This window comes from Balaenoptera musculus, chromosome 5, assembly GCF_009873245.2.
Source record: "Balaenoptera musculus isolate JJ_BM4_2016_0621 chromosome 5, mBalMus1.pri.v3, whole genome shotgun sequence".
Classification (NCBI taxonomy): Eukaryota; Metazoa; Chordata; class Mammalia; order Artiodactyla; family Balaenopteridae; genus Balaenoptera; species Balaenoptera musculus.
This window is the reverse complement of record NC_045789.1, coordinates 137317980-137345254: the sequence shown is the minus strand read 5'-3', so window position 1 is coordinate 137345254 and position 27275 is coordinate 137317980. Positions and strand designations below refer to the sequence as shown.

General features: G+C 59.0%; 1 protein-coding gene across 6 annotated transcripts in view; it reads right to left on the bottom strand.

Annotated features, from left to right (window-relative positions):
- Positions 1-22595, bottom strand: part of SH3TC1 (SH3 domain and tetratricopeptide repeats 1) — a 36593-nt gene extending 13998 nt beyond the window's left edge. For 2 of the 6 annotated variants that reach the window (XM_036853727.1, XM_036853733.1), the window contains exons 1-11: positions 22480-22595; positions 16887-17101; positions 13178-13270; positions 10732-10859; positions 9245-9350; positions 8353-8499; positions 7540-7720; positions 6650-6726; positions 5614-5809; positions 2108-2241; positions 369-407 (exon numbers count right to left, since the gene is read on the bottom strand). In XM_036853727.1, the coding sequence (XP_036709622.1) occupies positions 369-407; positions 2108-2241; positions 5614-5809; positions 6650-6726; positions 7540-7720; positions 8353-8499; positions 9245-9350; positions 10732-10859; positions 13178-13270; positions 16887-17055 (1270 nt within the window). In that variant the 5' untranslated portion in view covers positions 17056-17101; positions 22480-22595. The other 4 variants (XM_036853728.1, XM_036853729.1, XM_036853731.1 and 1 more) reach the window with 4 other exon arrangements.
- Positions 22596-27275: the final 4680 nt, after the last annotated feature.

Sequence of the window (27275 nt, the reverse complement as noted above, 5' to 3'; positions counted from 1 at the left end):
CTGAAAGGAACCCAGAACCAGGCATGAGCTCAGACAATGGCGGGGATGGTCCATCTTTGCTGGGGACAGTGCAGGGGGACCAGGCACGGGCTTGGCAATGGAGAGGTCACCCTCCCTACATGGGCACGGTGCAGGGGGGGCTGGCACGTTTGTTGGGGACCTGCTGCGGCAGTGGAGGGGAGCCTCACCTCCACCTCATCCAACGTCCCCCCTCCAGGTCCGACTCCCTGCCACCAGCCCTCCCCCACAGAGGAGTGAGGTCCGTGGCCAGCACCCATCCAAGCCCAGCTCTGCCCCCCCTGCCCGGCATCACCCCAAGGCCCAGCCCCATGACCGGAGGGACCCCAGGCCGTGTGCGAAGAACGTACCATGTTCTTCCTGCTGCTCTGTCTCAGCTTCTTCTGTGTCTGAAAAGGGAGAGAAGGAAAGCATCACCCGCTGGCCAGCACCCTCTGTGTCCAGGGCCAAGTTGGGGTGGGGGGGTGCCGCCCCAGAATCGTAATGTCCCTGACACCAGCTCCCTGAGGGGAAACGGGCTGGGGCGGGGTGGGGTGGGGTGCTGGCCGAGAAGCCACGTCTTCCAGGATGTGTCCCCGTCCTGGCCCACCCCTGCAGGACTCCATCCTCCTTGAGAGGCTGCTGGCTTCTGCTGCTGCCCCTCTGGGAACAGGGGACACACTCCCCCCTGATCCCGTCAGCTCTCCCAGGGGCAGGGTGGCAGATCTGGGATTGAACCCCCTCCTCTCCCACTGCCAGCGCTCCCCTGCGCCTCAGTTCCCACCTCCTGAAAATGGGCTGGCACTAATTGCCCACTGCGTTGCCATAGAAACCAAAGGAGAAAAAGAGCTGCTAAAACACGGGGGAAGTGTGAAGTGCTGTCAACTGCACAGCACCCGGCAGAGAGGATCCCACAACACCCCGCAAACGAGGGTCCCAACGCGGCCTCCTCAGGAAGAGAAGAGATCGTGTGCCAGGCTGGCTTAAGCCTGATATGCCAAGGCCAAATTTAAGTATGCCTGTTTAGGAAGAAAAACTGATTTGTGGGATCTCGAAAGTTTAAATCTAGTATTGGCGGGAAAAGCCTTATAACACGTGTCAGCAAGCAGGCAGAAAAGATGTGTGTGTACCTATGCACATACGTGTGGATGTGTGTACGTAGGTACACGTATGTGTACATGTGTGTGCAGATGTGTATGCATGTATTCACACGAGCGTGTGCATATGTATATGTACAGCGTGGATGTGTGGATATGTGGGTATATGTGTACGTGTGTGGCTTTGGGTGTGTCTGTGTGTGTTCATGTGAGTGTGTGTGCATGTGTGTACATATATCTGTGTGGGTGTGTACACATGGGAGCATTTATCTCCATCCAGAGGGATGAAGGAATGAGCTGTAACGTTACGTCCCCATGACCCGTAGGAGTTGGGGGTAAGTTTGCTCCAGCTCCGTCCCCTCTGCTGCATTTCCTTTCGTTCTGGCTGCTGACACACTTCCTTCATGTACGATTTGCACTGCAGCCCGAGGCCCGCACGCTGGCCCTGCCCCAGTGCAGCAGGGGGCCTTAGGCTGGCACCTGGAGTCAGCGGAGAAAAGGCTTCGCTGAGGCCCATCCTCGGGCGGCTGGGAGGCTCAGGCCCGCTTTCCTGCATCTCCCGGCCCCTTACCCTGGCTCCTCTGTGTCTGGCCTGGCATGTCCCCACCTACCGGGAAGGCAGTGACAGCATCTATCTGATCACCTTTAAGAGCCCAGGGGCTGGCATTCATTACTGTGGCATGACGGAGGAAGCAGAACATTCCCGAAGGGAAGCGGGGTGGGTGCGGGGGAGGAGGGGTTGCCGCTGTGAACAGTGGGTGAAGCCAGATCCACCCAAAGCTCTGCTGAATGGACAGTCCAAACTCACAGAGCCCGGCGCCGACCGAATAGGGCTGATGGGGTCTCAGCCACGGGAAAGCTCTGCACCCTTCGTGGTCTTTCCAGAAGTCTGCCCCGAAAAAACTGTCCTAAATCATGGGCCGTAGGGTGCAACCAGCGGCGGGTCCTGAGAGGGGCCCGCAGTCATCCCGAGGGGGGTGGGAGGAGCACCCGCCAACACCCCGCACACCTACCCAAGCTGTACACAGTGCAGACGTCCATGCTGGACGTCCTCCTCAGTAGCTGCCTGGCGTCCTCCTCAGAAAAGCGTCCTTCGCTGCTGAAGAAAGACCTTTCCTCTTCATTGAGAAAAATCACACTTTCCAAGCTGGAAAAAATAAAGTGCATTTAGATTGCACGTTTCCAAGATTTCACACAAAGACCCTTTTCCACTCCCTCACTTGACAGATGGTCCCTGCATACCTATCCTGTGCCCAGCGGTGAAGACACCAAGATAAAAACAAAATAGATCCTGCCCTTAGGGATGCTTTCTCTGGCCAGAGGCACACGCCCAGGAGCAGGAAATGCTGCGACAGATGCAGCTGGTCACAGCATCCTGGGAAGGTGAGCTCCTGGGCAGCCTTCAAAGCCCCACCTTAAATGCCCCTTCCCCTGCAAGGCTGGCCGTGACAGCTGCAGGCAGATTCGATCCCTCCACACTGTAAGCTCCACACAGAGCCTCACACAACATGTGCTCAGGGCACGTGTGTGCTCCGAAAAGTCAGGGAGAGGAAAACAGGAAGGAACAGAGGAAGGGAAGGAGACAAGGAGGGGGAGGCAACTTTTGCTTACAGGACTAAATTACCAGCAAAATATGAAACTTTCAAACATACTTCAGAACTTAGAGGGAGCTCTTTTGAGAAGTTAAAGAAAACCTTAGGGTAGATTGCAGGACATTCGATAAAATAGGCCTGTATTCCTCAAAAGTGTCGGTGTCCTAAAGGACAAAGAGAACAAGGAACTGTCTCAGATCAAGGAAATGAGACTAAAGAGACAGACAGGTGTTAACATGGGGTCTGGAATTTTCTTTGGCTATAGAGGGAATTACTGGAAAAATTGGTAAAATCTAAGGTCTGCAGATAATAGAATTCTATCAATGTTAATTTCCTGATTTTGACAGTTGTGCTGTGGTCATGCAAATGATGTCCTGATTTCAGGAAACACATATTACATCATCTAGGGGTAAAGGGACATTGTGTTTGCAACTGACTCCCAAAGAATTTAGAAAAAAAAAAGAATTAAAAAAAAAAAGGGCTTCCCTGTTGGCGCAGTGGTTGAGAATCTGCCTGCCAATGCAGGGGACACGGGTTCGAGCCCTGGTCTGGGAAGATCCCACATGCCGCGGAGCAACTGGGCCCGTGAGCCACAACTGCTGAGCCTGCGCGTCTGGAGCTTGTGCTCCGCAACAAGAGAGGCCGCGACAGTGAGAGGCCCGCGCACCGCGATGAAGAGTGGCCCCCGCTCACCACAACTAGAGAAAGCCCTCGCACAGAAACGAAGACCCAACACAGCCAAAAATAAATAAATAAATTAATTAATTAATTAAAAAAAAAAAAGAAAAGAAAAAGAGGAGAAAGTAAGCGTCATAACATGTCAACATTTGGGCAACCTGGGTGAAGGACATACAGGAATTTTATGCCCTTTTTGCATCTTTTCCCTAAGTCTGAAAATATGTCAAAATAAAGTTAAAAGAAATGAATGGCTACCAGAATGCTCATTAAACAAAAGATAAAAAGACTCAGATCTGGAATAGGAAAGATGTTCAGTAAACATTTGTTGAGTGAATGAGGGAAGTTGTTAGGGCTTCTCCAGCTGTAAACAGGACCAATGGCACTGGGCCCTGTCACCCTTCTGGGTTAAGGGAGGGCAAAACAGACTTGGCTCATTCCCAAAGCAATTGCAGCTCAGCCCGTTAGCAAGCTCAGGACTTGTTTAAGTCTCATGGAGCCCAGACATCTGTTGAGAAGTCGTGGTCTCCCCAGAGATGATGACCAAGGGTGCCCAAAGAGTGTTCCACAGAACACCAGCTGATAGTGATGTCTGGAGGTCAAGTGTGAAAAACGCATTTCAACAGGAGAAAGAAACGTTTCAGACTCTGGGTGCCTTCCTTGTGCTGGGAATCCCTGTGGACCACCAGCCAGGGCGCGTGGAAAGCACATCCTCACTGATGAAGTTTGAGATGGAGCCCTGGGGGGAAAACACTTTGGGAAATTTGGGTCTAGCTGCTGCTCTGGGCATCCGAGCCCAGCCCGGCTTCAAACAGCTTCTGATGAACAGGAGGCCATGGAGCAGACAGACACTTGAATTAGGAAACAGAGTGACTGGTGGGACATGTCATGAAGCCGAAGTGGCCTCTGAGGCTTGGTTTGGGAGGCGTTGGTCTGTCTGAGGTGCCAGACAAGAATGAGACGGGATGTCAGGGCTAGCGGGGCCCCGAGGACGAGCATCTCACAATGCGTCCGAGGGGCAGATGCTGACCCAGTGAAGGGTCCTTTCTCTACGCTGACTCCTGGGCTGAGGTCTTGACAACAAAAGGTCAAGAACATAGCTGTGCCGGCTGACCACTCCCTCAAGACCCCCCTGCTGCTGCCCAGGGCCAGGCAGTGGGGACTTGGAGGTGACCAGACAGTCCTGGCTCAGAATTCCCTGGATGTGGGTGGGGAGGTCTCACGGGGAAAAGAGCACAGCCAGGAAGGGTGCGCCCAGGGATGAGCCGCTGGGGATGAGCCGCTGGCGATGAGCCTGGGGGCCATCAAGAGCCCCCAGGAAAACGGGATGGTCGGGATGGAGGGGACATCTCACGTAGAGGGAGGTGCATAACCCAGAGTCGTTCTAGAAGGGGTGAGCCAACCCGCACGCTGGCCTCGGGGTGACACAATGGTGAGTGGTGGCCTTTGAAACTGGGGGTGACCAGGGCCTGGGTTGCAAGAGGCCTTGAAAGCCAGGCCCAGAGCTTCGAAGGGCTTTATGAAGGGGAATGGCAGGGTGTACTGGCTTGAATAGCATCCCCCCACAAATCCATGTCCCCCCGGGACCCTCAGAAGGTAACCTTATTTGGAAATAATAGGATCTTTGCAAATGTGATCAAGTCAAGGATCCTGGTATGAGGAGATGATCCTGGGCTATCCGGATGGTCCCTAAAGCCAACGACTGTTGTCCTTACAAGAGACAGACGAGAGGACACAGACAGAGAGGAAGCCACGTGAAGACAGAGGCAGAGGTTGGGGTGAGGCGGCCGCAAGGACCGCCTGAAGCCACAGGAGCTGGAAGAGGCGGGAAGTCCCCTCCCGTGGAGCCCCCAGAGGGAGCTCGGCCCTGGCCACACCGTGATTTGGACGTCTGGCCTCCAGTCTGTTGTTTTAAGCCCCCAGTTTGTGGTGCTGTCCCCGCAGCCCCAGGACACCCGCGCACGTGGACACCTTTGTACTTCAGGGACCAACCCTGGCAACACTTGGAGGAAGGGCAGGAGGGGTCCAGACAGGAAGCTGAAGTCATGCCCTGGGGACAGTGGGATGGCCCTGGGCTAGGCCCAGCCCTGGGGACAGAGGTGGGAGTGACGACTAGGAAGAGGGGCTGGGGAGGGGCAGGAGGTGCCGTCCAGGACACTGCGGATCTGTCACCTGGGAAGCAGGTGGACGGGGCAGGGTTGCCACGGGGGCAGGGGGTGGAGTCAGAGTGGGGGGAGGCCTGAGCCACTCACTCAGACGCTTGGCCCTGCACACGGATGAGGCTCGTCTGCACAAAGGCGACCTGGCCGGAGGTCGCGTGCCGGCCCAGGCACCAGGGCAGGCCAGGCACTTGGGCGCCCAGGATCTCGATGTGGTCACCGGCTCGGAAGGTCATCTCTTCGGGCCCTGAGCCCTGGCAGTCCGCCACGGCCGAGGCCAGGCCCACAGCTGCAGGAAGGAGGCCACACGGTCAGCGCTGGGGGGGATAGGGCTGGGGGTGGGGCGGGCAGTCAGACGGGCGGCCCTCGGCCACATGGGTGGTGTCCCCGGCCAGGGAACATGCCGTCCTGCTGAGGAATTGATTTAGCACCTGGCCAGGGTGCGGGGCTACCGCACACGAGGGGCTGGACATCCAGGCGGTACATGAAGCGGGGGGCCTCTTTATCCCCACGCTGAGGATAAGAAACTGAGGCCTGGGAATGTTGATTAACTAGGCCCAGGCCTGTCGGCCTCCAAGGCCAGGGCCCACCCAGGGCAAACCCAGCTGTAAATGTCCTCCCATGGGGCTTTATGCCCACTTAACAGGTCCACAGGCCATCCAGACACCAAGCAGCCTGGGGCAGAGCCAATGCACTGGACCAGGGACCCAGGCCATCTTTTCTAAACAAGACCCCTGCCTCTCGCTCCTCCATTTGCGCACGTGGTGAATTCAGCCGGGGCCCTGCCCACCCCACCTCCACCGCCTGAGGGTCCTCCGAGGTGTTTGACCCAGTGCCAGAAACAGAGCAGAAGTTGCGGAGGTGCTCGTCAAATAGGGTGTGGAAGTTACTCTCTAGAGGCAGAGTGACCAGGGACCCCAGCCCGGCCTCCCCGCGTGCTGTGTGACTTTGCACCAGCCAGTGGACCTCTCTGAGCCTCTGTTATTGCCTCAGGAACTGGAGGGGATTCTAGCTACCTCTTCTGGCTTGGGGAGGATTCAGGATGGGCGCAGAAGCTTCGGGAATGCTGGTGCCTGCCCCTCCTCACCCACCTCCTCCCCAGGGGAGGAGGGTCAGTGGAAATATTTACCCATCGGCTGGATGTCCGGCGTCACAGGTCCACCCATGGAGTCGTTGATGGGGTCCCAGGGGACCCTAAGAGCCCACCTGGAGTGGGATGAGAGAGGATTTTAGGTTTAGGGCAGATTGAAACTGTGTGTAGGCTGGACAGGTCAACAGCCCCCAGGGACCCGAGCGAAATCTGCCACCTGCTCCCGCTGCGTGTGTGCGCGCACACACACACATACACCCAGGTGTGCGGCCTTCAGCTCCAGCCATGCCCCACGCCCCCCAGCCCAGGTGCCTCCTGCCCTCCCTCACGCTGGCATCCTCGGGGACCTCCCTCCATCACCCCGGGAGAGAAACTCAGCCACAGACTGTCATTTCATAGACACTGAACATGAGGAGATGTAGTTTCTCTCTTTGCTTTGGCTGCCAGGAAGCTCAAGCCAAGTTTATGCCCCACGTTCAGCACATGAGCAGGAGCTTGCATGTTACCTGTCCCTGCCTTCCCCAGGCTGTCCCTGCCTTGGTTCTTATTTGCACAGATCCCTGCGTGCTCCCTTACTATGAGCACAGGCTATGTAGCTCCCGCAAAAGCTTTCCAGAACAAGCTAGAACAGGAAGCCAGAGCCCCATGTTGTACACTCCTAGGCCATCCCATCCCAGGACAGCCCTGCCGGGAGGTGTCACTGTCCTGTTGTGCAGGTGGCAGCCCTGAGGCCCAGAGAGCTGGACTGGTTTGCTGAAGCCACACACTGAAAACATCAGAAGGGGTCGTGGCCAGGTCTGCCTCGGGCTCACACCGGTCCCCGTCTACCCGCCTTGGCCTACGGATGGACCCGGGCCTGGGGGAGTCTCCGGGAGGCCGGACAACACGCTGGACCCACAGGAAGCAGAGAAACAAAGGTCGGTACCTACTGATGGAACGGAATCAAAGGCTCCCCCGCTGTCCCCTCCTCCGAGGACGTGCTGTGGCTGGGGGCCAAAGAGTCCACTGCCAGCGCCGCCTCTGCCTGGGGAACCCCCGAAGCCTGCCTGAGGGGCTGGAGGCCACTCATCACTCTCACATGGTGGTCAGGACACCGGACAAAGAAAGGCCCTTCAAAGCGGCAGAGGGTGGTCATTCAGGGGGCTGGACACAGGGGCAGCTGTAGTTTGCAGGCGGGACTACCTGTTCTCCGCCAGGAATACCTGCCGGGGCTCCCCCACCCCAGTTTCTGCAACCACAGAAAGACACTGGAGGCCCCAGGGGCCCAGACCTGGAGGCTGGACCTGGGCTGGAGTCCCCACTCCGCCGGGACTTGCCCGGGAGCCTGGCTCAGCCTCAGGCTCTCTGGGCCTCAGTTTCCCTATCTGGGCTATGAGGGGCTCGACATGTGATCCCAAGGGCCCTTCCTGCTTGGACCGCCACCGGCGAGTCCGGCCGCAGTGGCGACCTGTTGTCCGCTCTGTGGCTGGGGAAGGACAGGCAGCTAACGCCCTGTTTGCTGCGGCCTCGGAGCCCAACTGTGAGGCCACCAAGGTACTTGGAGCAATAGCTCGGTCAGGAACTCGGGCTTAGGGGGGCGCTGGCCAAACCCCTTTTCTGTTATTTGTTGGGGGGTGCTTTTCCTTGCCCCAAGCCCCCTCAGCCTCCGGCATCTCCAGAGCCCTTCTGCTGCCCGCGGCCCCGGGGCGTCCCCAGCCCAGCGAGGAGCTGACCAAGGTCACCATCGCCCGCACAGCGCTCACCTTCCTGGAAAAGGAGGCTCTCGTGCGTCAGCTTCAAGGCCTCCTCGTCCACGTGGACTTGGATGGCCGTCTCCTCGTCCTCGTCAGGCTCAAGCAGCCAGAAGGTCTGGTCCACGAGCAGGTTTTCCAGGCAGTGATGAGTGAAGCCTGGGGGAGCACACAGCCCCGGTTACCAGTGGGCTCCAGGCCGGGGTTCAGGGAAGCCCTCATGGCCGGGTGTTGGTCGAGCCCTGCGCCGACCAAGCCCAGGGAGACGGACCACCCTGCCCTTGGGGGCTCATGGTGCTGCCCACTACCTGGGCAGGCCACAGGTCTGAGCATCTGGGCTGCGAGAGGACCAGCCGTGATGGTGGACCACTCATCTGCCTCCCTGTGCCCTGGGAAGGTCGGGCGGGGTCTGGTTACTTCTTCTAGGACCCTCGGTCTCCTCTTCTATGAGATGGGACAGGAGTGTTCAAGGAGATCACGTACGCTGCAGGCGTGGGCACAGCCCTGCTCTAGGGGCACAAGAAACTGTCACTCTGAGTCTTATTTCTCACTTCCTCAGCCCTCAGACTGGGAGTGGGGCAGCAAGTCTCCCCAGGAGAGGCACTTAGACGGCCAAAGTCTCCCTTAGAACAGGGAATGTTTCAGAAAGAAAGCACTTGGGTTGAGGTCAAAACAGGGTTTCCTGGTCTGTGCTCGGCCAGTGAGAGCTCAGCTGCCCTGGGGGCGAGTCGCCCTCAGACCCGTGTGCATCTGCGACTCCGCCCATCACAACCTCGCTGAGAACAGGTGACGTCCGGAGAGGCCATCATGAACTAACTTAGTCTAAAGCCCCGATTGGTAACATAAAATGCTTGGTGTGTGACAAGCGTCCCCATAACTGGGTCTGCGAGGGTCACCGCCTTACCGAGAGCGTGGTAGGTGGAAAACTTCCAGATTTCTTCGAAAGTCTTAAACGTCACCACAATCCGATCCTGGTCACTGTGGATGGACAACAGCCTGGCCGATAGCTCCTTACGGGGAAGAAACAGAAATGAGAAACAGTCCCAGTGGCTTTGGGGCGTCTGCCCATCAGGAGGACAGAGCAACAAGGTAGAAACATTTTGCAGAAGTGACCCTGGCGGGACTTCCCTGGTGGGTCAGTGGGTAAGACTCCACGTTCCCAATGCAGGGGGCGTGGGTTCGATCCTTGGTCAGGGAACTAGATCCCACACGCATGCCGCAACTAAGAGTCTGCATGCTGCAACTAAAGATCCCGCAAGCTGCAACGAAGATCTCGCGTGCCGCAACTAAGACCCGGCACAGATAAATTAATTAATTTTTTTTTTAAGGGACCCTGATAGGGCCAGCAAGCGCAGAGCTGATTCCTTTACAACCAAGCTGCTCCTCTCCTGCTCTCAAGCCAGCTGTGCCTCCCCAGGGCTGTACCAAGCCCCGCTTCTTCCCAGAGCTCACAGCTTCCATGCCCTGGACCTGCACCCTCTGTGGCAGGTCCAGCACCCCCTCTCCTGACATCCATCCCATGAACACTCCTGGTGGGGCTGGGGCATTAAAAGTGACACCAGCTGACGCTGACCAAGGGGGAGAGGGTACTATTATCATCTCCATCTGGATTAGGAAATAAGGTCCCGGTTCCTTTCCGAGGTCCGACCCTGGGACAGCCGGGATTCAGCCCAGAGCCAGCATGCACCCTGGCCTGGCATCACAGGGGCAGCCCCACTGCAGAGCTCCGTGCTGGGTGCACCATGCCTGCTGTTCACAGGTCCTCACAGCAGCTCCGTGGGGTAATAAAGCTAAGCGTCCCCCGTATGTGGCTGAGGAAGCTGCGTTCACAGAGGCTAAGGGACCTCGGTCAAGGTCAGGCCAGGCTGAGTGCAAGGTCAGGTTGTGGCCTCTCAACCCTAAGCCCCAGGACCTCTGCCATCGGGAGGTGACCAGCTCAGTCTCCTTCTCCTCTGCCATGGGGAGGTGACCAGCTCAGCCTCCTTCTCCACCAACCTCCTGGCAGACCGTGCATCTGTGCGAGGCCAGTCACCCACAAATCAAGCAAAGAATAAGATCAACTCACAGCAGTCCTTTCTGCTCCCTATGAAGAGACTAAAAACCCTAGCAGGGTGGGGTGTCCATGGAGAAAGGGACTGGGGCATTCAGAAAGTGGTGGCCCATGTGTGTCTGGGGCTGTGTGATCATCGTTCCTGGAGCCAGAGAGCCAGGAGAGCAGACGGGGGACAAGTCACCCTGGTGGTGGCACCATCAGGTAAGGTCTGGACATCATGGACGGACCTCCTCCTCGGTCCTCTGCCCCCTCCTCCGAGCAGTCCTCCTCCACCCCATTCGCAAGTGTGGATCCCCTGCACCTTCGCCCACCCAGGCCCCCCGAGGAGCCAGACTCACCCCGAGGGCACGGGCCACCTGCCAGCTGTCATTCTCCAGAAGACGGAGCCGGCCCCGCAGGACCTGCTGCAGGCTGGGGTCGGGCAATCCGCTCTTCCTCTGCACAGCCAGCAGCTGCAAGGTCAGCTCTGGAAGGGGACAGATCAAGGTGGGCAGTTTCCCTGGCCCAGGCCAGTTCTGTGGGGTGCCCTCCCTCCCCCGAGGGCCCCCGCCCACAAACACGGGGACCCGGATTCACACCCCACGTGCACGGCCTGTGGGAACTCTGCACAGCTGCGTTTCTCCCCTGAGGCCCAGTTTCTTTGGTGGTAAATGAGCTACGTGCTACCCACATCTTACAGAGATGGGAGGAAGTGTACTGCGTCACAGCCCAGAGACAGGCCAGCACAGGGCAGGCATTCAGCAAATGGTCCCAAGTCACCGTGACCTCCAGCCCCGACTTCTTCCACGCCTGGGCTCCAGTGGGGCATCCAAACTCCAGCAGACACCACACGGGCATCCTAGAACTCTTCATCACCCCCCGCACCCAAAACTGGCTTGTCCTCCTTTCTTTACCATCTCCAGAAGGACCGCATCCCCAGTCCTGCTCAGACCAACGACACCTCCTTCCCTCACACACCACTGGCTGGTCCACCAGCGAACCCCACTGACCCCCCTGCAAAACCAGGCCAAACCCACCATGCTCACCCCTCACCACGGCCCCGCCCCATAGGTCCTCCTGAGCAGTGTCTGAGCCCTGGCCCTCCCTCCAGATGGTTCTCTGGTCCACAGAGGGCCAGAGGGTCCCCTCACAACCAGCTCTGGCTTATGGAACGCCTTGGCTCTCAGCCCTCCGGGCAGTGCTGTCTGCCAGGAATTTCTGCAGCAATGGACATGTTTGCTCTCTGCACTGTCCTGCACGGTGGCCACCAGCCACATAGGGCCCTGAGCTCTTGAAATGTGGACAGTGTAATTGAGGAACTGGATTTTTAATTTTATTTAAGTTAAATTTAAACATAAACAAACAGCCACATGTAGCTACTGTATTAGACAGCACAGCTGTGGTGGTTTTCCATCTCAGGAAGAATAAAATGCGGATCCTTTCCACCTTTCCAGGCACAGCCTGGAGCATCTTGCGCTTCAGCCCGCCCCGCACAGCCCCACCTCTTCTCCCCCTCTCTTCCAGCCCGTGGCCGCCTCTCTGCTGCCCTGAGACATGGAGGCATACCCCCCGCAACCCACCCCAGGGCCTTTGCACTCACCGTGTCCTCCACCTGAAGCACCCTCTCCCAGACCAATTCCTGGCCTGGCTGGTGCCCTATGATTGGATCCCAGCTCAAATGTCCCCTGGCCACCCACACCCCGTCCCCCTGAGAGGCCTCCTGGCCGCAGGGATACTCAGATCATGGGCTGTTCCAAAACTGGAGAGGGGGGATGAAGGGGAGAGGATGGGAAGGGGGAGGGGAGAAGAGAGAGGGAGAGAGGAAGAGGGACAGAACGCGGAGAGGGCGAGGGAGAGAGGTTCCTCACATCCTCTGAATAAGCCTTGCACCTGCCTTGGAATTTTCTAGCTGGGGGACCCTCGAGCAAACATCCCCACCCCCTCCTGGGGGGCAGGGCCGGGGCAGAGGAGCACATCTGGGATCTGGAATCAGGCCCCTCCCCCAGCAGGAAGCCAGGCCAGCATTTCCCAACCAGTTCTAAGATGCGACCCCTCCTACTCCCGTAAGAGGGTGGGGTTGAATTGTCAATCTCATAATAATCTGCCTCGTTGCTCAACGGTCCTGGTCATCCCGAGTGACCACAGGCAGCGCTGCCCACGCGAAGGAAAAGCTGGAGGACGGGCGGCTGTCACGGCAAAGGTGGACGGCCGGCAACGCTGGGGTCTCCATGCCCCCCACAGCTGGGGCTCGGGAGTCGGGTCTCCAGCGTTAGGGGCTTCTTGCTGCCCATCAGCGCCCTGCGGAAGTCCCGCCGTCCCGTCCTGGGAGCCCCTCCCCGGAAGCAGGTCCCCGATGCCTCTCCCGAGGTCCCTTGCCATCCCCCTGGCCCCCCAGGGTGTCCCTCCTGGGGTTTCACTTCCCCTGCGTGCGGCCTCCAGGGCCATGCCCCCCCTCTTGTGTGGGCAGATGCAAACACAGAGTCCAGGGAAGGCCTTTGCACGTGCAGGCGAACCCCAGCCTTCTGTCCCCAAGTGAAAAATGCAGAGTCCTGGGCCCTACCCCAGACTCCCTGCATCAGAACCCGGCAGGACCCAGGCATCTGTGTTTAACAAGCCTCTCCTCCACATTCAGGGTGACCTTAAAGCAGGGCGTCCACATTAGAGAAGCCTGGGTTAGATGCTCCTGCACCAGAAGCCCACGGGATGGGTGAGGCCGGAGGGAAGGGGGGACGCCCAGGGATCCCACATTCACGTCCCCAGCCCAGACTTAACCCCGACACGCAGCGTAGCGCCCAGGATGTCTACCTGTGGGGTAGGAGCCCATCTGGCCGGGAGAGGGCCCAGCAGCCGGTGGAGAGACGCCAGGGGCAGGAGTGGCATCTGTGTCAGAGCAGGGTCCTGTGACGAAGGTGAGAACAGGCAACTCTCAGCTACGCAGGCGCCACCGCCCAGGTATTTCTAGAAGAAAGGTATGTCCACACCCCTACAAGCCACCGTTCACACCCTTCCTCCAGGGTCACAAAGCCCAACAAGGTCGGGAGGCTATGAGTCTCCTACTGTGCTGTGACTAATTACCCTACCCTAGAGGCTTCTGGAAACAACACAGTGTTATCTTGCTGTTCTGGGGTTTGAGAAGGGTCTTGCTGGGACAAAACAAGGTGTGGGCAGGGCTGGTTCCTTTCTTCTGGAGGCTCCAGGAGAGAATCTGTGTCCTTGCTTCTCCAGCTTCCAGAGGGGTCCGCATTCCTTGGCTCGTGGCCCCTCCTCCATCCCCAAAACACAGCATCTTCAACCTCTCTGTGATTCTGACCCCAGGGTAATCTCCCCATCTCAAGATCCTTAATCCCCTTGGCAAAGTCTCTTTGGCCGCGGAGGTAACATGTGTGTGCACAGGTTCTGGGGACTAAGATGTGGACTGCTTTGGGGGCCTTTACTCTGTTGACCACAGAGGGGAGGAGACAGCCCAGGGGGAACTCGGGGTCTGCGGCAGATGGGGCTGCATCCTGATTTTGACTGGCCTGTGAGGCCGGTCCTCTGCCGATTGTCGCTGCCCCCAGCCCCCAGCCGGGAAGCCAGCTCCCAGTCTGCAACTTGGCCAGACCCCTCCACACACACACACCCGTCTCCGCCCTGCTCGGTTCTCATCTGTGCAATGGGATGAGAAATCAGGGCTTTCAGCTCAAAGGGGATCTGATCTGGAAACACCTGTGGTTCCGACAGACGGTGCTGAACCAACCTCACTGCAGCCTCTTCACCCCGGGGAAGTCCCGCTCAGCCGTGGGCACGGTACTGCCACGTTGGCCTTGGACCGTGCAAAACGATAGGCTCATTTCTGCTCTCTCCCCACCTACGGTACACCAGCCCTAAGCCTGTGTGGTCAGAGCCCATTTCCAGCCCTTGTTTGCTCTGCATCCGCAGAGCGGGGACTCAGAAATGCCTGTCAAATCCAAACAAGGGCACGGCACCCAGATCTTGGCTTTAAGCACCATCCTCCCCCTGAGAAGCCACGGTTCCTTGAGGAAAGGCCGATTCCAGGGCTGCGACAGGGAGAGCAGAGATGAGATATGAGCCTCTTGTTGTCCCAGAAAGTAGGACGTGCTCACAGGATGCTGGAGATGCATCACAAAACCAAATCGGGGGCAATGTGAACAACAAAATAAATGACAGCAACTGCTAGAGTCCAGAGAATGAAATAAAGACCTCTGAGCCCACACACGCTAAAATAAATAAATGAATACCTGGGGAGAGGGGACAACTCTTCTTTTCCATGGAAGGTCCATTAACAAATGTCAGAAGAACACAGCATTAGAAAGTCACCATTTAGCAACCTTCGTAATGTTATGATTTCAGTCAAGAACCTTGCACAGATGATAAAACTAGTGCTTGATTAGGACCAGAGGAACCGACTAGTCACAAAGTCCCCAAGTATCTTCCCACGGGCTCCGTACTCATGACAAAGGGAAGAAGGGTGACTTTGACAGTGATATTTACGCTGTCAAACACCTCCTTAATCAAGTGATGGACGTGAGCCGTGAACGTCACCAGGGACCAGACAAATGGACATCGAGTTCTCCTGGTCGGCCGCACTGAGAGGAACTGAACACTTCTGGGGTATTTCTGCCCAAGTACCTGCCTGCAATCCTGAAGAAACAGCCACACTTGAACTGAGTTGTACCCAAACATTCTACAGAATTCCTGGCCCGGAATCTTCAAAGTATCAACCTCCAGGTTAGAAAGCTCCACAGGCACATGGCCACAGAATGCAAAGCTTGACGAGGGTTTTCTTTGGTGGAAAGGACATTACGGGGACAGATGGCAGGATGGGAGTGAGGTCCGTCTGTAGATTAGATAATGGTGTTGTTTAAACCAGGAGAGTTTGAAGTTTGAAATCATTGCACAATGGCTCTGTACGAGCAGGTCCTGGTTTTAGGAAACACACACACCAAAGCACTGGGGGGTAAAAGGGGCATCATGTCTGCAGTTTACTCTTAAACTGTCCTGAAATATAAATATATTTGTAAATGCAGAAAGAGAGAAAGCAAGTGTAGGAAAATGTCAACATTTGAGGAACCTGGGTGGTGTAAATGGGAATTATTTATATTATTTCTTGTGACTTTTGTTGTCAATTTGCAAAAGAAGCTGAAAGGGGAAGGGGCTCTGGGTGGATGGGGTGAGAGCCCACTGGCCACTTGGCTACTCGGGGCCAGGGAGCCCAGGAAGACAGGAGGGGCTCCCAGACCCCGCTGCCTGGGCTCACAGGTCCACCCCAATGCCAGCCAATGCCAGCTGTGCTGTGGGGCAGCTAGGGCAGGAAACACTTGGCAACACGGTCAGAATGCTTCTGGCTCGGCCACAGCACCGACAGCAGGAATCCCACGCTCTAGGACTCACGGCCCATCCTGGGCTGGGCTGTCATGCGGGAGGCTGGTCCGGCCCCCATGCATCCGGCGGAACCCAGCTCCTCTGTCGCGTGCTGGCGAGCTCTGGAGGGCGCCCGACCCAGTGGAATCCCCAGGCCAGGCCCCACAGCTCCTCAGAGCCCCTCTTCCAGGCCAGGCAGGTGTCTGACTAGAGGAGTCAGCACCCACGAGGGCCACCCCGACCTTTCCCATCTCCGCTTACGCCCGGAAGGACCAAGAAAACGGGTGTAAAAATACCTCTAATCGCCGATCATGCACGGCGTCAGGCTCTGGGCCAGGCACCGAGTATGAGGTTTTGTTTCCGTTCTCCCAAAGCATCGATCATTCGTCATTCCAATATTTATTGGGCACCTGCTATGTGCTGAGCCCTAGAGGCAACTAAGCAGGTGACCAGGCTGAAGGTGACGATGTGATGAAGGGAAGCCCGGGGAGGGACAGGAGGACAGGCTGTCCCGGGCTCGCGGAGGGGCTTGGGCCCACCTCAGCCTTCCCCCCGCCCTTCCCTCCTCTCCTCCAGGACCCAAGGAGTTAGGGAGAGGGGTCCTGGAGATCACCTAGGCCACCCCTCAGGTTTCCACGTCAAGTGGCCCAGCGACACTCAGGATGGGAACCAGGTCCCCCGGCAGGCAGCCCAGCCCTGCTCCCCGCACAGCCCCTCTTGCACGCAGCTGGGCAGGTCAGGTGGGAGGTGGCTCTGCCCTTGTCACACCCCTCCTCCTCCGCTGTTCAGGAAGTAATCCTGCCGGGGGCCTGGCCCAGGCACTGCTTCCTTCCCCTCCCTGGGCCTTGGTTTGCCCTCCTGGAAGAATGAGGGACGCCCCGTCCTGAGTAATCCCCGGGGCTCACCTCCAAGGACAAAGCAGAACTGTGGGCACCCAAAGCTGTACAAGAGCTATAAACTCACCCAGGGCTGCATTTCTAGACTCTCCCACCCCTGCCCCTCTCGCCGTGCCCTGGACAAGCACGAGGGGGGCCCGCATCTGTCGTAAATGCTCACTGGGCGCATCCTCCTTCGGCACAAGCACGGACGGCGCAGGCACCCAGCTCCATCCTGGGTGGGGTGCACGGCCGGTGGACACACACGCCGCACTCACCGCTTCCAACGGTAGACTTGGCCTCCTCAGGCCCTGCTCGCTGCCAGACGACTGACGCACTCACTCCCGCTCTCTGGACCCCGCGGTCACCGCTGCCTCCCGAGGGCCCCACAGGCCCCCTCCCCGTCGGGGCCAGCTCCTCAGCGGCCGTCTCCGCCGGGCCCTCCATGACGCAGTGGCCTCAGCGCCAAGGGCTCGGCATGCCGGGCTGGCCTCTGTGGAGAGAAGAGAGTGCAGGGGTCAGCAGTGGCGACCTCTCTAGGAAGACAGGCGGCCGGCACCAGCACGGATGCTGCCGCCAGAGTTGGGGTCAAGAGGAGAGAATGCCTCCTCTTTGCCTGGCGGACCCTTGAGCATCCTTCCAGAGCTCTGCTCACCGGCCACTTCCCCTCCAAACAGCACAGTCCGCCTGGAACAGACTCTGTTGGAGACACGTGCCTACGTTTGCTTCCAGTTGGAAGTCCTTGTGGGCAGGTAGGGGCCCATTCTTGCTCATCCACAGACCCCGAGGAAGTGGCTCAGATCCTGACACCTGGAGGCTGCTCAAAACGTTCCCACCGGGGCTTCCCTGGTGGCGCAGTGGTTAGGAATCCGCCTGCCAATGCAGGGGACACGGGTTCGAGCCCTGGTCCGGGAAGATTCCACGTGCCGCGGAGCAACTAAGCCCGTGTGCCACAACTACTGAGCCTGCGTTCTAGAGCCCGTGAGCCACAACTACTGAGCCCACGTGCCACAACTACTGAACCCCACGCGCCTACAGCCCGTGCTCCGCAGCAAGAGAAGCCACCGCAACGAGAAGCCCGCGCACCACAAGCGCGACATGGAAGCAATAAAGGCCGTGTGGGAACAGGGAACAGAGCAGGTGTCCTCTTGGGACATGCCGGGACCATGGTTTAGAGATAAGCCCACGGCACCCCCCACCCAGCTAGGGCTGGGAGGGAGAGACTCCCCCAGAGACAGCGCATCTCCCGAGAGAAGAATATTCAGCTGCATTTCATACGGGGCTCAGCTGGGCTGTGACTCCAGCCTTGGATTCCCGGAAGGTCCTGCTGCTCTTATAACTAACCCCGCGTCCTGGGGGGCTCAGTGGGCCCCGTCTCTCTCACCAGAAGAGGCCTGCACCCCAGCAGAGTCCCCGGAAGGAACGCTGTCCAGTTTTGCAGGAAATGGGCCAGGTCCCAGGCTGTCCCGTGAGGGAAGGAAGCAGGTGGCAGAGGGCGGGAAAGGAGGAAGTGGCCGGGGAGGAACCAGAGATGGCTCCCTACTCCCGGGGTGCCCTCGGGCCTCCCCCCCGAGAGCCGGTCATCATGCACCACTCTTTCCTGGGGCCAGAGAGGAGCGAGGGCCTTTATGACCCCGACAGACGGTGCTCCCAGGGTCTGGGGTTTGGTCGCCAGTTAGAGGACACAGCAGGACACGGCACCCCTTCCAGGCAGGGGTGACAGGGAGGGCGGGTGTGCAGCCTGGGCACAGAGGCAGAGCCCCTGCCCCCATCCACAAGGACGGGAGTCACCCACGTCCCCCTCAGTTTCCACCTCAGGGACAGAGGGGACAGGAATGGCCCTGCTCACTCACACGGAGGGTGGGCAAGAGCAAGGCCGGGAAGCAGGTGCAAGGGAAGCCCCTCTTGTCGGGTCTCTCTGTTCTCTGATGGAGAGCTGGGAGATTTCAACCCCAGACCCAGACCGGGCTGGCGAGCATTCCCTCCGCACAGAGCAGAGCGCACGGGGAGACAGGAGAGCACACCTCTGAGACCCTTCCCTGGGGACAGAACTGCAAACTGGAAAGCAGGCCTGGCCTCCTCCAGACCCACACCCCGTCCTGCGGTGGGTGCTGGGGAGCGGGGGGCCCAGGAGAGACCCAGAGGACGCTGGCGAGGAACATGGGGCTCGGAGCCCACTGGGCCTGGACAGCCCCGAGAGCCCCTGGCCGGTCTCCCAGCTCCACCCGCTTCCTGCAGCAGAGAATGGGCAGGAGATGCGGAGGCGGAGGGCGGCAGCTGTCACGCCACCTCGGGGCTGGGGGCTGAGGCACAGGACACGGGGCACGGGCTGTTTCAGGTGAGGCGCAGGGCTGCGGGGGGCACAGCACTGAGCGCCCCGTGAACGCACAGAGGAGCCACCAGAGCACCGTGAACCCTGAGAAGGGCTGCGTTCTATCCCTTGGAAGTTTCGTTCCTGTATTTGTGCAGAAAGGACAGAGGAGGAGAGAGTGGAGGTGGCACCTGCAAGGGGGGGCCTTGGGTTCACTTCTCTGCCTCGAATTTTCACCAGGATCAGGGGAGCTGGACCTCCGTCAGACCCAGCAAGGAGTATTTTCAGAACTACGGACCCAAGGCTGTCCCGGGGCGGTGGCGAGTCTCCACCGGCTCCCAGAGGGCCTCAGACACAAGTATTTGTCAACACCTGCACGCACCGGGTGCTTCAGCCAGGTTCACTGCGGCCGGCGGGGAAAGCACATCACTCCGTTCTACAGATGGAGAAACTGGGCTGGGCTCCGAGGGGTGGGCAACTCAACCCTCTACACACACACACTCGCACACACAGACACACACACATATATATATACTCTCACATTAACACTCTCTCACACACTCACATCGCCCCCCACACACCCCTGTCCATGCCCACCCTGGTACCCTTCTAGGCAGCCCCTCGCCCCCAGGGAGGAGGGAGTAGGGCAGAGGAAGCTCCCTTGCCAGAGGAAGAAGCAGCATGGACCAGCAGGTTCCAGGAACGCAGCATTGCTGCAGAATTCTCCAGCAACCTTTGTTAAATGTCCAATGTCATTTCAAGCCCTGGTGCCTTGTACTCCCCGTTCCCTGGTCCCCGGGGGCCGTCCCCACCCTTGTCACGCACGAAGACCTCCTGGCATCTTTCAGGGTGCCGCTCCGTCTGTCTGGCCCTCCTCAGCCCCCAGCCAAGCCATCGTCTGTTTCCTTCCTCTCTTTACTCTGAAAACAGCGAGCCCCATACCTGTCATCGAGGGCACCGTGGCCTGGGCACAGGTCGGTGCCGGGACCGGGAAGCACGCGGCTTGGAGGCCAGGCTGCCATCCCCGCTGCTCTGCTCTTCTGAAGCATCTCAGTAGGGCACTTGGACCCGTTGTCCTGCACAGGTCCTGTTTGTGGGGTCTCTATAACCCCCAGCCGGTGTCCTCGTCCCCCCTCTCTACAGCCAGGCATCTCGCACAACCCACACCCAGGGCGTCTGACTCCCTTCCCCGCCTCCGCCCAGGAGTCAGGACCAGCTCATCAGCGCCTGCGTCCCTGCCCCACGGGCCTGCCCCCAGCAGCTCAGGGCCGGTTTCCTGAGAAAACGGAAGGCTTCGGGGCTCAGGGGACTTCCCACTTGCTTGGTGAGGGGCCTGCCCATCAGGCAGGGCTGCCGGTGACAGTCGTAAGCGTGGGGTTCCTAGTCACAGCCTGCATGAGGAAGTGGGCTCTGTCTCCCTGGGAGGGTCCCTCCCTGCTGGGTCCTAAAATAGCCTTGCTCAGCCCAACAGGCTGCCGGCTCCCGACTGCAGGAGGGGCCGCCCAGCCCGCAGCCTGGCGGGTGTCCGGAGCTCCCGCGGGCGGCCCTGCGGAGACTCAGGGGCTCTCCTTCCCTGTGGCCTCTGACCTCTTTGCTCTGCTCACTGTCGGGCCACCCGATGGGTCGGCAACAGGCCCCAGGTCCCAGCCACAGCACCCAAACCCAGGGGACGGGAGTTTGGCACCAGAACGCCGAGACCTGGGGGTCAGTGGGCTGGGAGGCCGCCCCATGCCTCAGTGTACCCACCAGAGAATGAGCATGAAAACACCGCCTACAAGGAGGTCAGTGGATTAAAGGATGGTGCTCCTGGGTTACAGCTGCATTTAACAAATGTGGGCTGGACAAGGGGAGGAGATGATTTGGGGAGGTCTGGCCAAAGATTTCTCTGGACCCGTCCTGAACAAATGCCTCGAGGGCCATGCAGACCTCGTCCACCTCACCAAGAAGCACCTCTTGAGGGTTGTCTGGTCACCCCCTGTACTGGGGTGACCAGTGCACCCCCAAATTCATGTCCGCCACTAACCTCAGAAGGTGACCTTATTTGGAAACAGGGTCTTTGCAGGTGAGGTTAAGATGAGGTCACACAGGACTGAGGTGTCCCTGCACACCTGGGGTCCTTATAAGAAGAGGAGGGACACAGACACACCTGGGATGCGGTGTGAAGATGGAGCCAGAGACCAGGGCGATGCGCCCCGCGAGCCCAGGGACGCCTGCAGCAGCCAAGAGCTGAAGGACCCTCTCCCAGAGCCCCCACCCCCAGGAGGGGGGCACCCTTCCCACACCTGGGCTTCAGACTTCCAGCCTCCAGAACCGGCGGAGAATTAACTTCTGTCGTTAGAAGCCCCCAGTTTGTGACCCTTTGTTACGGCAGCCCCAGGACAGTAGTCGCCCTGGGTCCCCCCTGCCTTGATTTTCTCTGCTGTAAAGGCGGCGTTTCGGGAGGAGGATTAAGTGACCTCAGGCATCAGACGCTTCTCAACACCGGATACAGGAAGGCTTGTCATTGTCAGGGGCCACCACCCTGTGGCGCTAAGTGTCCTGGCTTAGTCCTCATGACGGCCTGGAGGAGCGCCACTGCGCCCATTTCACAGAGGAGCCGTGAAGGCTCCACGAGCAGCTGTGCTGGCTCAGCCCGGCCGGGGGATCTGGTGGGATTTAAACCCAGGAGGGTCTGAGTCCAGCCCTCTACACCCACCCTGAGCCTGAGCACACACTCTGTGGCTACACCTCTACCCACAAGCTCAGTCACAGCACCGCCCCCCGTGCCCAGCCCCCCGCCCCGTGGGAGGCCACGTCCCAAGGGACCCGCACCACTAAATCCCGCCAGTGTGGCTTTGCCATCTGTCATCTCTAGGAAACTCCCACAGACAGGGCTTGGGGCTCCCGGGGGGTGGCGGGGTCACTGCAGGCCGGGGGAGGGTCTCAGTGATGTGCTCGGACCACACGCCCAGGGCAGGACCTGGTGCTATGAAGCCTTGGGTCTGGGTCTCCCCGAGAACCTTCTGGCTGGGGCCCCTGGTCAAGTCACTCGTCCTACTTGTTGATGGAGAGGAGGCCCAGGGGTGGTGACCTCAGAGTGACTGGGTCACAGCTAGCTACAGCGCCACCCGGGCCGGGACACATGTGGTGTCTGCCAGAGGTGATGTCAACCCAGGGTGGAGGCCCACTGGAGGCCCCCTAGACCCGGAACCCTGCTTGCTGGCGATGTTCCCGCGTCCTGGCCAGACCTTCGGGACGCACTGGCTGCCTGCCTGCGTGAAGCGGCGCTCAAGCGAGATCAAGGGAGCGACGGTGCTTGGTCAAGCCGGACATCGTCACTGGGGCCATGGCTGCCGGGCAGCACGGGGTGCTCCCGGAGCTCTGCCCGGTGGTCCGGTAAGCAGTGCCCACAGCCTTCGGGCCGCCCCAGACTCCAGTCCTGCTCCCTCCCGATCCCAGAAGGTCAGAAAAGTCTCCGAGAAAGTGAAAGGAAAGACGGCTCAGATCCGACCGTGGCAAGACCCAGCTCTGTGGACGACGCCTGCTCGGCCGTCCTCGCCCGCCCGTCCAGCGCCCCGTACCTGCGCCCCGCTCCGCAGGACCGCGGCACCGGGTGGCCGCTCCGGCTCCTCACTGGCTCGCCCCGCGGGCCGTGTCCACCGCCCCAGCTGACTGCACAGTGGCCGCCACCGCCCCTTCTTCCTGCCCCACTTCCTCCCTGCACCCGTGCCTCCAGAGAGAGGCGGGCCCCACGCTGCTGCACTGCCTCCGAGGGCTGGTTGATCATTAGCTCCGTCCTGGGCCAGCTCCAGGCCCTGCCCCGCCTGCCCACGGCCCGGCACCCAGGCTCGGACGTGGAGGCCACCCCGCCTCAGCTGCCAGGATTGGGGAAGTCTGACAGCTGCCCTGCCAACCTCAGCTCTGCTCTCTCTTCCTCTTCCACTTACCGCACACACGTGCACACATACGCGCGCGCACACACGTGCATACATGTGCACACACAAGACGTACATGCACACACGTGCACACATGTGCGTGCAAACATACACACATGTGCACACCTACACACACAAGTGTGCATGCACGTACGTGCAGCTCCTTCCCTCTGCTCCGGTGCTGCCCCAGCCCGTTGGCCCAGTCAATGGGAACGCGCACAGGGGACAGCTGGGCATCTGCTCTCCTTCCCTCTTTGCCTTTCCGCTGGGCTCCAGGCCCGACCTGGGTTTGACAGCAGGGGATCTCAGCCCTGCCTGGGGAGCCAGAACTGGGTCTCCTGGGTCTCAGACAAGAAGCAGGAACTGAACACGGGTCGGCCCCTGGCCCTAGCCTCCCATCTGCTCTCAGGCCCTCACGGAGGCAGGGGTGTAGCTCTGGCTGCTGGCCCCAGGCCAGACCCAGGAATCAAGAACAGAGGGCCACCTTCTCCGTCCTGTGCTTGAGAAAGGCTGGACTTTCACTCATGGCCTGGCTTCATGACCAGGAACATCTCTGAGTTCAGTGGTAATGTGCCCATTTTACAGACAGGGAAACTGAGGCCTGGGACATGAGGTGGCATGCCCAAGGCTGGTGACAGCTAGAAGGTGAGCCCAGAACCAGGTCTGACAGACACTGAAGCCCCTGGGTTAGGTTTCTAACTGCGGCACTGCTGACATCTGGGGCGATTGCTCTTTGTCCTGGGGAGGGGGTTGCCATGTACACTGTGGGAATTTAGCAGTATCCCTGGCCTCTACCAACTGAAGCCGACCCCAGCTGTGACAACCATTCACATCTCTAGACACTTGTCTCCTGGGGGCAATGTCACCCAGAGTGAGAACCACTCAGGGCCGAGATATTTCTGGGTGACCCCCTCCCACCCTGTCTGTCCTTTCTCAGAACAACTCCCAGCATTAATGCAGTCACCCCAATGTCACAAACTCCCTCCCCTCCCCAGTGGGCCAGAGCCCAGGTGTGAGGGGGCAGCTGGAGACGTGGTGGGCACGTGTCCACCTCACACCAGCAAGGTCCCCACTGAGGGCCAGCATGAGGCTCAAGCCCCTCACGGAGCAGCTCTGGCCACTGAGGTCCAGGGTAGGCAAGCCACTCCCTCTGGGGGCCCCAGAAAGGCCAGGCCCAGAGCTCGGGCTGCCCACACCCCCAGCCCAGCTGGGCCGCACCCCACACGCCACCAACATGCTCGGGGACCACATGGCAGGAGCCAGAGGCTCCAGGCGGCCATTTTCACTGTCCCCCAAGACCACAGGCCAAGTAACGGGGGAGGATTTCACGCCACCCCCTGGGTCCCAGGGGGCCAGGCAGCTGCTCCCACCAGCAGCTCTCCCTCCCCCGCAGGGAGGTGTGACCTCTCCAAGCCTGGCCTCTGTCTGTGGACTGGGGCCCCCCGGTTCTCCAGCCAGCTCTCCAGAACCCCACATTGTGCGGAACATGAGCTGCTCGCTTCTGCTCCCTTTGTTTTTCTGGAAACTGTGTTGAAAGAGGCCCCAGACGGGCTCCACATCCATAAAAGGTTCTGGACACGTTTCCTCTCCTGGCCATTGTGCCCCGCTGCGGCCCGAGACCCCGTATCCTGTTTGTCTCTGTAGCTGCATTCTTGGCCCAAGGCCGGGGGGTTTCCAAGAGCCTCCCCCACTGTGCCCAGCATCCTTCAGCTCTGCACAGAGCACCCCAACTCTGCATATTCTACCCTAACTTCACAGAGTGCACCCCAACTCTACAAGTGCACCCTAATAGCCTTCCAGGGAAGAATGCGAGCCTTTCAGGCGGGGAGGGCCTTTCCAAATAAGGGGTCCCTCCTGGAAGTTGCACCACAGGGCAGCCCTATACAGCCCTGCGTGCAAGAGGCTGGTTTCAACCCCAGCCCAGCCCAGGCTTCGGGTGCCCCTGAGGTAGCCTGTCACCTCATGGGCCTCGCTCCCCCCCTTTTAAATGGTCAACTTGGGCTTAGAGATCTCTAAGTGCCCTCCCAGGTCAGCAGCTCTGATCCCTGCAGGGTTGTAATAAATTCCAATTATCACTTGCCAAAAAGATGCTGCCATTCCAGTGTATTACCGCCATCCCACTGGAGTGAGTAGCAAACGGGCTTAGGAGAGGCAGGACCTGCCCCGGGTCGGGTCACACAGCCCCCAGGCAGACACCAGGGCCGCCCGGGGCCAAAGCAGACCCCCGACACTCTAAGGCATGAGACACACAGCCAGAGGAAGAGCTCTCAGGAACTTCCTGTGGGACAACCTGTGGCCACCCACCAGCAACCCAGCTGCAGCTTCTCTTTAACCATCCCTGCGGGTCTGAGCTGGCCCCCTCCCACCTTCAGCCCGCCTGGACTCTGCTCTGCCATTGTGGACGGAGGTTCCCAATGAGCCCCCAGGACGGCTCCCGCCTGATTCCTAGACCATAGACGCTGGCCCTGGGCTGCCATCCAGAGCTGGGGGACAGGGGCTGTGGGGTGCCCTGCCTTCCGTCCTCTGCTTATTTTTTAACTCATGGAGCAAATAGCAACAACTGTGGTCCTACAAAGACAAAAAGCAATTTCTAACTTTGTCACGTCATCTTAGAGCATGTTCGGTCCTCTGGGACTGTGAGGGGTTGTATCAGCACAGTCTTGGGCCAGGAAAGGTGACCTAGCCCAACCCCCAGGCCCAGCTGGGATCCCCTGCACAGCCTCCCTGGCACGTGGTCCAGCCTCTTGGTGGGTCCCCCACTCCGCCTTGTGACTGCTCTGCACTTTGGGGTCCAGAGCTACCCCTGCCACCACCCATCTTGGCTCCATCACCCCAGTTCTGACTTCAAGTCCCCACCCACAGGGGGGCTCAGACAAGTTGGGGTTACAGACTTGGAAACAGACTGGGATGATGTAGCACGATCTGTGCAGTGCCAAAGGAAGGGGAAGAAGAGGAAGGTGAAATCTAGGAAGGCTTCCTGGAGGTGGAGTCTCCTCAGCTGAATCTTGGAGGAAGAGGGACTAGGCAGAGAGAAGGTGTAAAGGTCTGCCTGGGGACAGGGCCAGCCAGAAGAGCACGTGAGCCTGGCCTGCTCCAGGTATGCAGCTTGCTGAAGCATCCCACAGCCACTTCTGGTGGCTGCAGATTCTGGGGGCAGGTCACCCTCTTGCCCTGAGGGTTAATCTACAACAGGCCATAAACATAAATGGTGAATCCCAGGAATGCAGAGGCCCTGGGGAGGGGGTGGGTGTAGGGTTGGGGGACAGGACTACTCCCTGCTGGGTCTCTGCAACAGCCCAGACAGTGGAAGCAAGACGTACAGGTGATTCTAGAGCAGGGGCAGCAGATACTTTCCATAAAGGGACAGAGAATAAATAGGTTTGGCTTTTCAGGTCATAATGTGGGCTCCACCACAACCCTACGTTTACAGCCTGAAAGCAGGCTTAGGTGATAGGAAATGAGTGGGCTTGGCCCGGTGCCAAGAAAACCTTATTTGCAAAACAGGGGTGGGATTTGGCCCTGGGTATGGGCCCTGCTCTAGAGAATGGGGCGGGATGGGGAATTCATGGAAAAGCACCTCAGGATCACCCTGCCACTGATGCAGGAAGGAGTCACCACAAAACGTCCCCTGCCACCCTGGAATTGGGATGTGGAAAGGTTCACCATTAGTGAAACAGGGAAGAACAGGATCTGACTCCATGTTGGATCTGTTTCTTTTACTTTAATCTTTGCTTTTTGCTGCGTTTGTTACTATAATCACTAAAAGAATGCTGCCGTTAGCTGCAAGCATAATGGCCTGCCTCAGGGAACCCTGCCCCTCTGCCTGAATGTTAAACTGAAGTGCCTTTGTTCACCTCACAGGAAGACATTCTGACCCTGCCCACCTGTGAATGGCTGCAGAAAAGAAATTAACACATCCCCTCCCCGAGGCTGGCCAAGCCAGGAGATATTTTGCAAGACATGCAAAAAAAAAAAAGCCTTTTTGCTTTACTTCCTCCCTGTCTCTGTTCTATAAAAGAAACTGGCATTCAGACCCTGATAAGATGGTACTCTAGGGGACTTCCCTGGTATTCTAGGGGACTTCCCTGGTGGCGCAGTGGTTAAGAATCCACCCGCCAATGCAGGGGACGTGGGTTCAAGCCCTCCAGGAAGTTCCCACATACCGCGCAGCAACTAATCCTGTGAGCCCCAACTACTGAGGCTGCGCTCTAGAGCCCGCGAGTCAGAACGACTGAGCCCGCGCACCACAACTACTGAAGCCCGCGCGCCTAGAGCCCGTGCTCCGCAACAAGAGAAGCCACCGCAATGAGAAGCCCGCGCACCGCAACGAAGAGTAGCCCCCGCTCGCCGCAACTAGAGAAAGTCCGTGCGTAGCAACGAAGACCCAACGCAGCCAAAAATTAAATAAATAAATAAGTAAATTTATTTTTTTAAAAAAGATG